This window comes from Belonocnema kinseyi, chromosome 2 (genome assembly GCF_010883055.1).
Source record: "Belonocnema kinseyi isolate 2016_QV_RU_SX_M_011 chromosome 2, B_treatae_v1, whole genome shotgun sequence".
NCBI lineage: Eukaryota > Metazoa > Arthropoda > Insecta > Hymenoptera > Cynipidae > Belonocnema > Belonocnema kinseyi.
Window position 1 is genome coordinate 83,376,118 of NC_046658.1, and position 11,981 is coordinate 83,388,098.

The following is an 11,981-nucleotide window of genomic DNA, read 5'->3' on the forward strand; positions in this document are numbered from 1 at the left end:
TGTGTGTGTGGGGGGGGGGTGTTAAAATTGTATAAATCGGTATTGCTGGTTAATAAGAGGTCATTAAACGTAGGACTCTCGAAGACCCGAACAAACATACATACACCATTCTTTTCACTTCGTACCTCGGTACCGGTAGGTCATAAAAGATTCAACAATAGGTCGATCGATGGATTTGTTTTATTTTAAATATTTAAAAAATTTTCTCATATAAAGAAAATCAATAATTTTCTTAAACCTTTATAAATCAGTACTGTTAGGTCATTAAAGTTTCAACAATAGTTTGAGCGGTTTCTCAAGGCTCTGTTACTTTTCGAGATATGCTAAGTAGAAAAAAGTTAAACACGTACATTTTTACAAATTGTACTTTCTACCTCCTAGGGTCCAATTATGTCGAAATATGTCAAAAAAAAGCTTTGAAAATTTACTTAATTACAAAGCTTCCTCTACAAGGGCGCGAATAATTTAGACGGTAGATTAACTAAGCAGATTTTGGGCCGTCCAAAAATGCTTTTACCCTTTTTATGACTTTTTTTTCTATGTTTCAAGAAGCTTCCTCTTTTTCTCTTTTTTCGCCTAAATTTCAACTGAATTAATACCACCCAATAGTAAAATTCAACCATTCGTGGTTACAATTTTGTTGTTGTTGAAAAGTCTACTACTATTATTAGGTTAAAAATCTAATTATTTCGTTGAAAATGCAACTTTATTGTTACAAATCCTTTTCCTGTAAAAAATTCCACTACGTGGTTGAAAAATGAACTACTTCATCGTTTTGGTTCAAAATTCATATTTTTTAGTTAAAAATTTAGGTATTGGTTAGAAATTCATGTATTGTGTTGGTAAGTCATATTTTTTGTATGAAAAATTAATCTTCTTACCTAAAAAATCAACTTTTGTTCGAGAATTCAATTCATTGGTTAAATGTTAAACTCATTTTTTTAAATTAATTTCTTTTGTTAAAGTTTAATTATTTTAGTTGGTACTTCGTCTTTTGCCGAAAAATATATGTTTTAAATTGGAAATTGAACTTTTCTATTTAATAAATTACGTATTTTGTTCAAAATTCATAATTTTGGATTAAGATGAAACTACTTGGCTAAAAAAATTCGTATATTTTAATTCCTCTATCTAATTTTTCCCACCTAAGATTTTACTTTTGAAAATATTAATACTTTCTATTTTCTAATAAGAAAATGTCAAACTAAAATTATATAATATACTATGGCTGTATTAAAATAAATAAAGTATCACCTTTCCTCCATTCTACCCTATTTTTGTAATTTTTCAAACAAAGATATTCTCCGTGTAGTATGATTGTTATTAGTCCTTTTTAAAATTTTCTGTAAACAAATTAGTTCAAAAATGAAGGTGTACTGAAATGTTTAAATATTTATTTTGACAGGTTCTTGCGAAAAGGCGTGTGCTGTTCTTAGTAGTGGAACAGCAAGTCCCTTTTTTCGCAATCCTGCCACTGCTGGACTTTATATTCCTGACGACTCCTGCACTTGCCAGTGCAATGTTGAAGTTCCGGTATTTCGAGAGGATCTTCACATCTGCGTGAATGATATTCACGGTAGGTACCTCTTTAAATTCTGCATATCATTTGAAATAATTGTCTTTGTACTAAAAAAAACTTTAAGAATACATTTTAAGATTCGATTATTCAATTATTATCAATCACCAGCGTTCGCAGTTTCTATTATCAAAAAAGTAACGGAAAGAGGGAAAAAATATAAGAGACAAATAATAAAATAAATTAAATCTAATAAACGTTACACTTTCCTTTATTCTCATTCTTACAAAACTTTTCAAAAATTCACAATTTATTTGAATTCTTTTTAACTTTTAATTTTTTCAGATTTATTTTCTTTCTAAATTGTTGTAGCATTTAAACTTTAATTCTCGGTATGGATTTTTAGTTTAGTCCTTTGAGAGCGTCCATTAATTACGTAAAATAGCTCTTTCTAATTATTTTTTAAAAGATGTTAATTGAAACCTGCTCTGGCTCTTGAAATTACTTTTTACATTATCATACACGTTATATCATTATTTACTTTATTTCTTTTTATTATTTAATATTTCATATTGCGTATGTCTATTAAATATATAGCTTCAGGAAGTCAACCATTCTTTAAACCTTGAATGAAATCCCATGAATTCCATTGAAAATTGTGTAAATCCTTTTAAATTTTTTTCTTAATGTGAAAATTCCTTCAAATCCATTAAATTTCATGGATATTGTGCATAATCTCTAAAAATCCCTTTTAAAATGTCCAGCTCCCTTGAAACTCCTGGAAATTTTGGAAAACTGTAGAAGTCCTTCAAAATTTGGGGAAATTTCGTGAAATCTGTTGAAATCTCATAAAAATCCCTTAAAATTTCTAAATCCGGTAAAAATCCTTAAGCTTTCTTAAAATTATTCGAAATATTACGATATCTTTTTATTTGTTTATTTTTTAAATCTCTTTAAACCTGATTGAAATCTTTCAAACTCGTGGAAATCTATCTGAATGTCTTAAAATCCCTTAAAATCTAATAAAATTACTCAAAATACTTTATAATTTTAACGAATTCTTTGGAGTTTTATTAAATCTGTTAAAATTCGAAGAAATATTCTGAAGTACGTTGATATATACTTTTGAATCTTTGACATATTTTAAAATCCTTTGACACCCTGTGAAATCATCAAAAGTCCTTTAAATCTCTAAAAAATTCGTAAAAACTTTTTAAAATCCTTTGAAATCTTTTCATATCTTTCAAAACCTCGTTAAATCTTTTGAAATCTTGTGAAATTTGTTAAAATCTTCAAAATATTACTAAAATCGCCTGACATCTTCAAAATTTGGTAAAACACTACGGTGTCTCTTTCATACTTTTTAAAATGCCTTGACTTCTTTTGTAATATCTCGAAATCTCTTTAAATTACTTGAATTCCCTTAAAATCCATTGTAATTCATGCGTCGTAAAATGTTTTGCAATCTTAGTAAACTTTTTGAAGTCCCTTAAAATCTTGTAAAATCCTCCGAAAAAAATTATATTCTGTCTGAAATTGTACTATTTTCTTCAAACTCTTGGAATCTTTTTAAATTATTTTTAATGTGTGAAACCTCTCGTAACTCGTAATCCGTTAGAGTGGTTTTAAATACCATAAAACTGTTGCAATGCTCTGAAATCTTTTGAAATCCTCTGAAAACTCATTATATATGTAACAAATATTTGAAAATCTTCTTAAATTCCATTAAAATGTTGTAATTCTTTGTCATAGTTTGCATTCCTTTAAAATACCTTAAAACCCCTTAAAATTTGTTGAAATATTTTCAAATCACTGAAAATCTTTCAAATCTTTTGAAATCTCGTTTAATTGGAAATATTTAATATATTGTTGATATATTGAGTAAATAATAAATAATATAAAGTCTTGGGCAAGAAGGGGTCTACAATTTCAAAAATCATTCTTACGTAATAAATAAATCGTCTATTTCTAAATTTTAATTTTCTATAAACAAGTTTTTGAAAAATGCTAACAAATATGAATAAATAATAGGCGTCATCTCGATTATTGCCAACTACGCACACGAAAAAGTAATCAATTTTACTTCAGTTATCCATTACACAAGTACGTATATTACGTTCTTCATTTTAAAAAATGGACACTCAGCTTATGTGCTCATAAATTATAAGTACCCTAAAGACCTATATAAGTCAAACAATGTCGTTGATCAGATTTGGAATTTTGGAATAGTAATAATTACCACATTTCACAATCTACACATAAATTTTATTGTGCATTTATTTATTTTCGTCAAATTTCTAAAGTTTCCGCAACCTTCTGGAACAATTTAGGCTTTTTTAGTTTATTATTCAACACCAGTATTTGGCACTATTGTTTCAAAATATGCTCACGATGATAATCTCATTTCAATACATCAAACATGTCTTTCTTCTAGTCACATAATTTCTATTTTGTAAATAATTAGTTCAAAACTTTTAAAATGGAAGTATTCATGAATATGTCTCGACTTATATTTTTGTCGCATGCGTCCGAGCAACACTGAAAGTTCTCTGAACATCCAAATATACTGCTTCTTAGTTTTGCGTCAATAGCTCCAATTAGTGATGCATAACGAGCGTTTAAATTTTTTCCAAAATCTCGTCAGATTAAATTAAAACCTGGAACACAGCACTCACCAAATCGAGACGAACGATCACGCAATCGAGATGATCGTCTCGTCTCGACTGAATTTTTTTATTACCAATTCTTGATCTCCATTATATTTTAGTTCCATCTAATCATGTTTCAAGCAAATCTCAATTCTGTCCAAAAATAATCAATATACATCACCAGCTTTAATGAGAAAAGTCGCACATAGAAGGGCAAAGAGGGCAATTTTTGCAACACACATTTTAATCAATAATTAACTAAACCTCTTCTGCTTCGGCCGCGTCTTTAGAACACCTCTTTTTCCCCAATGCTTAAGCAAAAACGGTATTATAAACCATCAAAACCAATCTTTATCAGGGAAAACAAACATAAATAGGGGAAATCAGTAAAAAGTGGGTAAAAAATTTTTAAGTGATATTGATCAATTCTGTGCAAGGGAGGAATGTATAACATAATAAACTAAAGCTGAAACAGTGATTTTTAAGATAACAATTGCACCACATGCATTATATTAGTCTTATCCTATATTTTATACTTTTTTAACACATTGAAATTTTATTGGGATATAACTCTTCCGGTATCAAGTGAATATTCACATTTTAAGCCTTTGTGATCAGTTGTCGAAAGACATTGTGCACAATTATTAGAATTAATCATCAGACAGTTTTGCAGCAAAAAGTTATAAAAATTAAAACAAAATTCATCGATATTTTAAAAAGACATTTTATAATTCAAAAATGTCAAGTGGTAAAAGGGCTGATTATAAAATTCGTTTTAAATATTGCTGCCAATACAAAAATACTACAGAAATATTTCTTTAAAACAGATTCTCTTGTTTTCATTATTCTATTCGTACTGGTATCCCCTAAACCTAACTCTCTAAAAGACGTAAGCCAAGACTAGTCGATGGACCTTCCGCCCCGATTTTTTCGTTTTCTGGAAAAAGAGATTCCATTTTTTTTTTTAATATCTTAAAATTCACCTGAGCCCCCGGTTTATTGAAATTAACATATTTATTTAAATGTGCTTCTTAAGTAACTTCTTAAGAAATGTTCGAAGAATAATTTTTCCCAACAACTTTTTATTTTAACCCCCCCCCCCTCGAAAAATGAAAAATTGCAGTTTTATGTAAAATTAATTCTGAAGACGGTACTTTTAAAAATATTTTTTCAATATTATATATTTTTAACCAATTAGTGACAAGGTTCCATGTATTTTTTAATGATATAGGTAATGAATGTCGAGAGTAATATTTCTTTTTTAACATATTTTGCAATTCTTTAAACAAATTCAATTTGTATCATTCTTTCCACCAAATCGTAAAAAGTTAGTATTTTTTGGAATTAATGACACAACGAATGTTTAGAGTAATATTTTTTGTAGGATATTTTGAAACTACTCACAGAATAATTATTTATTTCAAATATTTTTAAAATAATTTATAGGTAGTTACTTTTCCAGACCGATTTAATTTCGTTGAATATGAAAAAATTTCCAAACGAATTTTGAAAAATCAAGCTTCAACGTACAATCGTACGTATCAACCAGAAAGAATTACTATACTATTAAGTAGACTCTGTAGCTATGACAATTAGTAAAATCAATTTTTATATTAGTAAGAGAAGTATTGGTTTTGAATTCGAGTTACTTTCTAAACAAAAATTCTGCTTCATTTTTTCGATATCCGAATAATTTTTTATTAATTTGTCCCCTTTAAATTTATCCTTTTTTGAACGATTTTCAAACCAATAAACAATTTCTTCAACATTTTTGATATGAAGAAATGATGCATGTGTATTCAATGCAAATTTCTCCTTCTTTATCATCATAATTATCGCTCTTTAGTTTCATCTCATGTATGTGTGTCTGTTTTATTGGCTAACTTTAGAATTGATTTGACGTAATTTGACTTACGTGTTTCAGAAAATTGGATTTACTTCAGTTTAATTTTTACTGATAAAACTTGTCCTTGATGATTTATACTGCCGACTTTGCTTATGCATGGGGAAAGAGTCCATATATAACACAGAAAAAACAATGGATTAAAAGTGTTTCAGGTAAAAATACAGAGGGTAATTTGGCATGCAAAAATTAAGATCAGTAAGGGTAAACTGAAAAAATAGTGATCTTTCATTTTGCCCTTGCCGATCCTAATTTTTTTATTTATTTTTTTTATTTATTGAATGCCGCGACCGAAACAGAAGAGGTTTAGTCAATTATCGATTGAAATGAGGATTACAATTATCGACTTCATCGCTCCTCTGTGTCTTCTTTCTAATTTTATTAGAAAAAAATTCTTTTAGCTGATCAGTCTAATTTTGAGTATATGTGCCAGATTGCACATAATTACAATCTCGTCAAATATGTTTATACAGAAATTGAAATTTTCTTAGCAATGCTAAATGCTAAAAATATTTAGTGTTTACGTCTGTAGATCCGTTTCAAAAACCATCATGAGCAATGTTACATATTGATGTAGAACAATACAAGTGACTGTATGTTAAATTATTATTGATTAAAACAACATCAAAAATAAAGAAAAATTATCCTGGTTTATTATTATTTTAACTAAAATTGCACTGACAAAGAGCGGATTAGAATCAAAATCAAGTTTTACTAATCAATGACAATCAGATAATCATGATCGACCGGCAAGGGAATATTTACAATAAATTCGTTATAATTTGAACGAAAATATTCAATAATATATGATCATGCAATGTTACTGCATCAAATTATAGGGAATATTAATAATAGTAAAATATTTTGTTTCAATTTTGTCTGAAATTGATATTATTTTTTCATCATCGACTGACAAAACGGTATCGACTGCACTGTTTTGTCCCTTTTTGTTTTTTACCCGCACTTTTATCGTAATTGGGAACTGCTGGTTCATTGCATACTATTATTTAGTAATAAAAACACTTAGAAGACCACTACAGGTGTAAATGAAATCATTTATTTAAATAAATAAGAATATAAATTTTGTTTGGCTGAATAATATTTGCAGATTATGTGTATTTTTTTGTTTAAATTAACATATAACATAATTTTTTATATGGAGACTATAAAACACTAATACATTGAATTTATTTATCAATTGCAGTCAAATTTTCATTAATTTCGCATGTTGCACAAAAATTGTCATGCCGAATTATTGCACTTTTTCCGGTCATTTAGGGACATAGAAATCTTGAAAAATCATCGCAGTCACGTTACTGAGGAGGGTTTTTCTTTGGACGGCATTGCATCGATATCGGAGGTACTGAAATTAAAAACATATTTAAAAACATGATTATAGCAACTGGATAAGGATCAATTTTCCGCAATTTTCTGTTTTGAACCATTTCAAGTAATTAAGAACTCTATTTATCGATACATGTTAGTGGTTTAAAACAAAACAATCCTGTAAAATTCCAGGATTGGTTCTTATCTAGTTGTTTTTCTCATTCCTTCATTTCATTATTCAATACCAGTATTTTTAATTGTTATCCAAAAAATGTTCAATTGATGGTAATTTTAATTTCATATATCAAAATTGTTTCTATTCTAATAAAATAATTTGTACTTTTCCAAAGAGTCTATTCGGCACATTTCGCTATTGGAATAATTAATTTCTTTCTACACCGCGTACACAGTCTCTGAAAATGACATGTTACAAAAAGTGCAAGCGACAAGCTTAAAGTACACATTATGTAATAATAATTTAAAATGGTCAGACCAAAGATGACAAATATGTGAATTTGACTGATAAGATCTGAATAATAAAAATTATTTTTAAATTTTCATTTGTGGAAAAAATAAAACTTAACACATAAGATAACCATTATTTGCTTAATTATACAAATTATACTAGAAGCAAGATAAGAAATTTTTCAAACAACTAACTTCTTAACCATGTCACAGACGTGTTCTACACTAAAATAATGTCTTTCGGAAAAAATCTTTAAAAACATAAATTTCAAGAAAATCAATATGTGTAAGAGAATTGCACACAAAGCCGCTGAAGAAGAGTAGAATTTTTCCAAAAATCACTTTAAAAACATAAACTCAAAAAAGTAAATTCGTTTAAATTGCAAAAAAAAACTTCTAACAAAAGAAGTATGTTTCCAAAAATCAGTGTATTCCGCTTATTAGACTGCTGCATGCAGTATGGAATGAAGTTCTTATAAGTCCGTTCTTGTTATTGCGTATCAAAAATCATGTTCGGGTTGCTCTGTATATGAAATCAAATCCATTTTTATCGATTTTGACATTTGGACTTTTGGTGTGAAAATAAACGCAACCAGCCCGCTCTATAGGTAACCAAATTGTATGAAATTTTTTAACTACTTGGTAAACAATGCTTTTTTTTTTAATTTGAGGATTCATCATTATAATTGAGAATTCAACTATATTTGATTGAAAATTCACTTTTTTGTTTAAAATTCACATATTAAAGTTGAAAATGAAATATATTTTGACATGTAATTTTAGGAATTTAAAAAGATTCATATTAAGTTCAATACGGTAACTACATTCATTTTATTTTGAAAACGCGAAAACGCAGCTACCTTACTTTCGATTTTGGAGGTAGTTTATAGACGGCCCCTTACCTAAACTTGATTCTATATTGCATGAAACAGTTTATTTAATTTGTGTCACATTCCACGGTAAGCGTCAACCAACTTTAGCCTAAAAAATATATTGCAAAACGTTTTTTGGGGAATATTATTCTTACATAGTATGTCCATATTTTGCGCAAAAAACTAAATAATCGTGGGAGCACTTTTTTAATTAAAAATGTTGATTATTAACAAAAATGAAATAAAAAAATTGTTTACTCAGGGATTGCTAAAAATTAAATATAGTCCAAACAGTTTTACACAATTTTTGTTGAAATTATAATTGTTGAATCAACAACTTATATTCACAGAAAAAACAGAAGTGAATTTTTGTTGCGGGAAATTTTTAAGTTGATAAAGTTAGATACATAAAAAATAAAAGCTTATAATTCTGAAAGACATTTTTGGAAAAAAATTTGATTTGGGAAATTGTTTGAAAGTACTCATTCAACTTCAAGAATCTTTCCGGTTGTGATTAAATAATGACACTGGCACGATTTGAAAAATTAAAAATACATCAAAAATAAAAGCTTATAATTCTGAAAGAAATTTTGCATTGGGAAATTATTTTAAAGCACTTCTATGGCAACAGAAAATAGTATCCAATAATTATCATCCAAGTTCAAGGATCTTTCCTTTTGTAATTAAATGATTAATGATGAATGATATAATCGCTCGCAGGTTTGAGCTCTCCTAGGGCACACCTCTGTTGGCTCTCGCGCTTCGCGCTCGGACATATTTACACCTTGCGCTTCACACTCGTATATTTGTTCTTTGCAGTTGAAATGCTTGAATAAATCTTTATCAAAAGCATCTCTTTTAGATCTCAGTATTTATATGCGTCTTCATATTCTTAATTTTTGACTTAATTAATTATACTTAAAGATTAAGTAGCTCAAAGCTACGTAGGCTTTAGGTACACATTAGCTACACATTTAAGTTACACACATTTAAATAAGGCACACATTCTCATCGTGATACTCGCGCTGAAAATTCTTGAAAAGCTTTTCCCCGTATTTTTCGTCGCTTATTGACTCAAAATTCGAATTTTCGATTTTTTGCACACAACATTCGAAAAAAACAACAAAATGACGAGTCCTGTTGAAAAATGGTTAGAAGATATTTTGTGGGGTGTTTCAAAAGCTATAATGAATATATAAAAAAATTAATAAATTATAAGAAATTTGTATCTCATTTTTTTTTTAATTTTTCATTTTCATTTTTAATTTCATTCTTATGATTGAAACCAAAATTACGCGTCCTCCAAAATCACGATAAAGTGATTATTTACAAATTTATTGGTGCTTTTTAGGGGCACAATTTTTGTTAACTAAGCTTTTTCTTAACTTGTGTCGTATTTTAGAACCAATTAATATTTTTTATTTTAAATGTTATTTCTCACAAATAAAACAAAAACTGCTCGTTTTATCAAGAAGTGATCATTAACAAATTTGTATATATTTCTTGGAACCATAATTTTTGTTAATTCTTTTTTTTCGTATCTTGTATAGTTTGACCACAAAATTTGAATTTTCGATTTTTCAAGAAAATCTAAATGACTGTTTTGATAATCATGTAGGGCTTTCAAAAAACAAAATTTATCTTCTCTTCACTTTTTTCAGATCGTGCGTTGTTTGGCTTAAAATTTTGATTTTCGATTGATTTTTAACATTTTATAAATGCTATAACTCTGGTAATTTTCTTTTTATCGAAAAAAGTGATTAGGATACATTTTTTGACTTTCTAAGTACTACGAATAGCCATAGATAGAATTTTTAAATCTTAAAAATAATATTCTAAAAAGAATTGAAATTGCCCTTACTTTTTGAATTTATATCGAAAATGGTTGGTTAGCAAACACGTCCTTTCTTCTGGACCTCAAAAAAGTGTGCCAAAACTCGATTTGGTCCGTTGATTTCTTCGAAAGTTATCGTGTGTACGGACGAACGGACATTCTCAGGGCAAAAGTAAAATCAGCGGGGCGAAAGTAAAATTAGCGGGGATAAAGTAAAATTTGTGGGGTGAAAATAAAATTAGCGGGGCTAAAGTAAAATTTTCGAAACGAAAGTAAAAATGCGGGGCGAAAGTGAAATTTTCGGGGCGAAAGTAAAAATTAGTCGATCAGAATTCGAGGTGCGAACAAAGCAATAGAAAAATGCTTTGGACCCGCTTTTCAGGGCCAACAGGTGTCCACGGTCGAGGGTGGAATAAAGTACTATATGCAACACGGGACGAAAGTAGATTTTTCCCTCAGCTTCGCTCGAGCAGTAAACCGCACCCTCTGGAAAAATTTCGTCGATCGGGTAGTAAACCCACCCGTGAGAAAAATCTGCTCCTTTCGCCCCTTGTTCCATAATGTACTATTAGGATTCAGAGGGTCTCAAAACGTGGAGATCCGTTGAAAAACGGTGTAAAATTTCGGACAATTCTAATATTTTTTCAACCATAAATGATGAGAATATAAAAAAATAAAGCTGATAATTCTGATAGAAACTTTTTGAAAAAAAATTTGCCTTGGGAAATTTTTTTTGTATTTTATCTATCTTCAAGGATCTTTTGGTTAAAGTTGGTTGAGGCTCACCGAAACATTGTGCCTTGATTATTACTTGTTTGTCAGATCACTGAGTCAAAAAATATCTTTGACTGTGCTTACCTGGTTTACCGATACGAGGGCGTATTACGTAAGTGGGACCACTGCACACTCCCGAGCAACATTGATCAGGCTTCGTACAACCTGCATTAACTTCTCTCTTATGTCCAGGGCAGGCTTCAACATCTTCAATGAAGAGAGCCACACACAAAACAGCAAAAAAGATAATAATTGCAGTCCTCATTTTAATTAAAAAAATAAATTTCTATACCGCTTCTGTTTCGGTCGCGACTTAAATATCGACTCACGTTCTCCACGCATAAGCAAAGCGGATTTTATAACCCGCAATGGGCCATTTTTATCAGTGAAAAACCAAATGATACAAAGTTAAGGAAACTTAAGTCTCTGAATCACTTGAAAAAAAGTGCGCAATATTTCGCTCATGGAGGGAGACTAGTAAATACAACGCGTACACATTACCCAATACGAAGTTGAAAATAACAAGAAAAAGCTGACGCGTTCATTTATATACAGGGGCCAGACATAAATTATTTAAATTTATTTTATAAAACTTTGAACCACCTAAACCTCTTTGATAGGGCTCGTTAGCCCCCCCCCCCCC

General features: G+C 29.3%; 1 protein-coding gene across 1 annotated transcript in view; it reads left to right on the top strand.

The window, feature by feature from the left end:
* The window catches only part of LOC117168432, a 41,165-nt gene that overhangs the window by 12,391 nt on the left and 16,793 nt on the right, over positions 1 to 11,981 (top strand). The window contains exon 4 of the mRNA XM_033354077.1: positions 1,406 to 1,576. Coding sequence (XP_033209968.1) covers positions 1,406 to 1,576 — 171 coding nt within the window. The remainder of the gene's footprint in view (positions 1 to 1,405; positions 1,577 to 11,981) is intronic.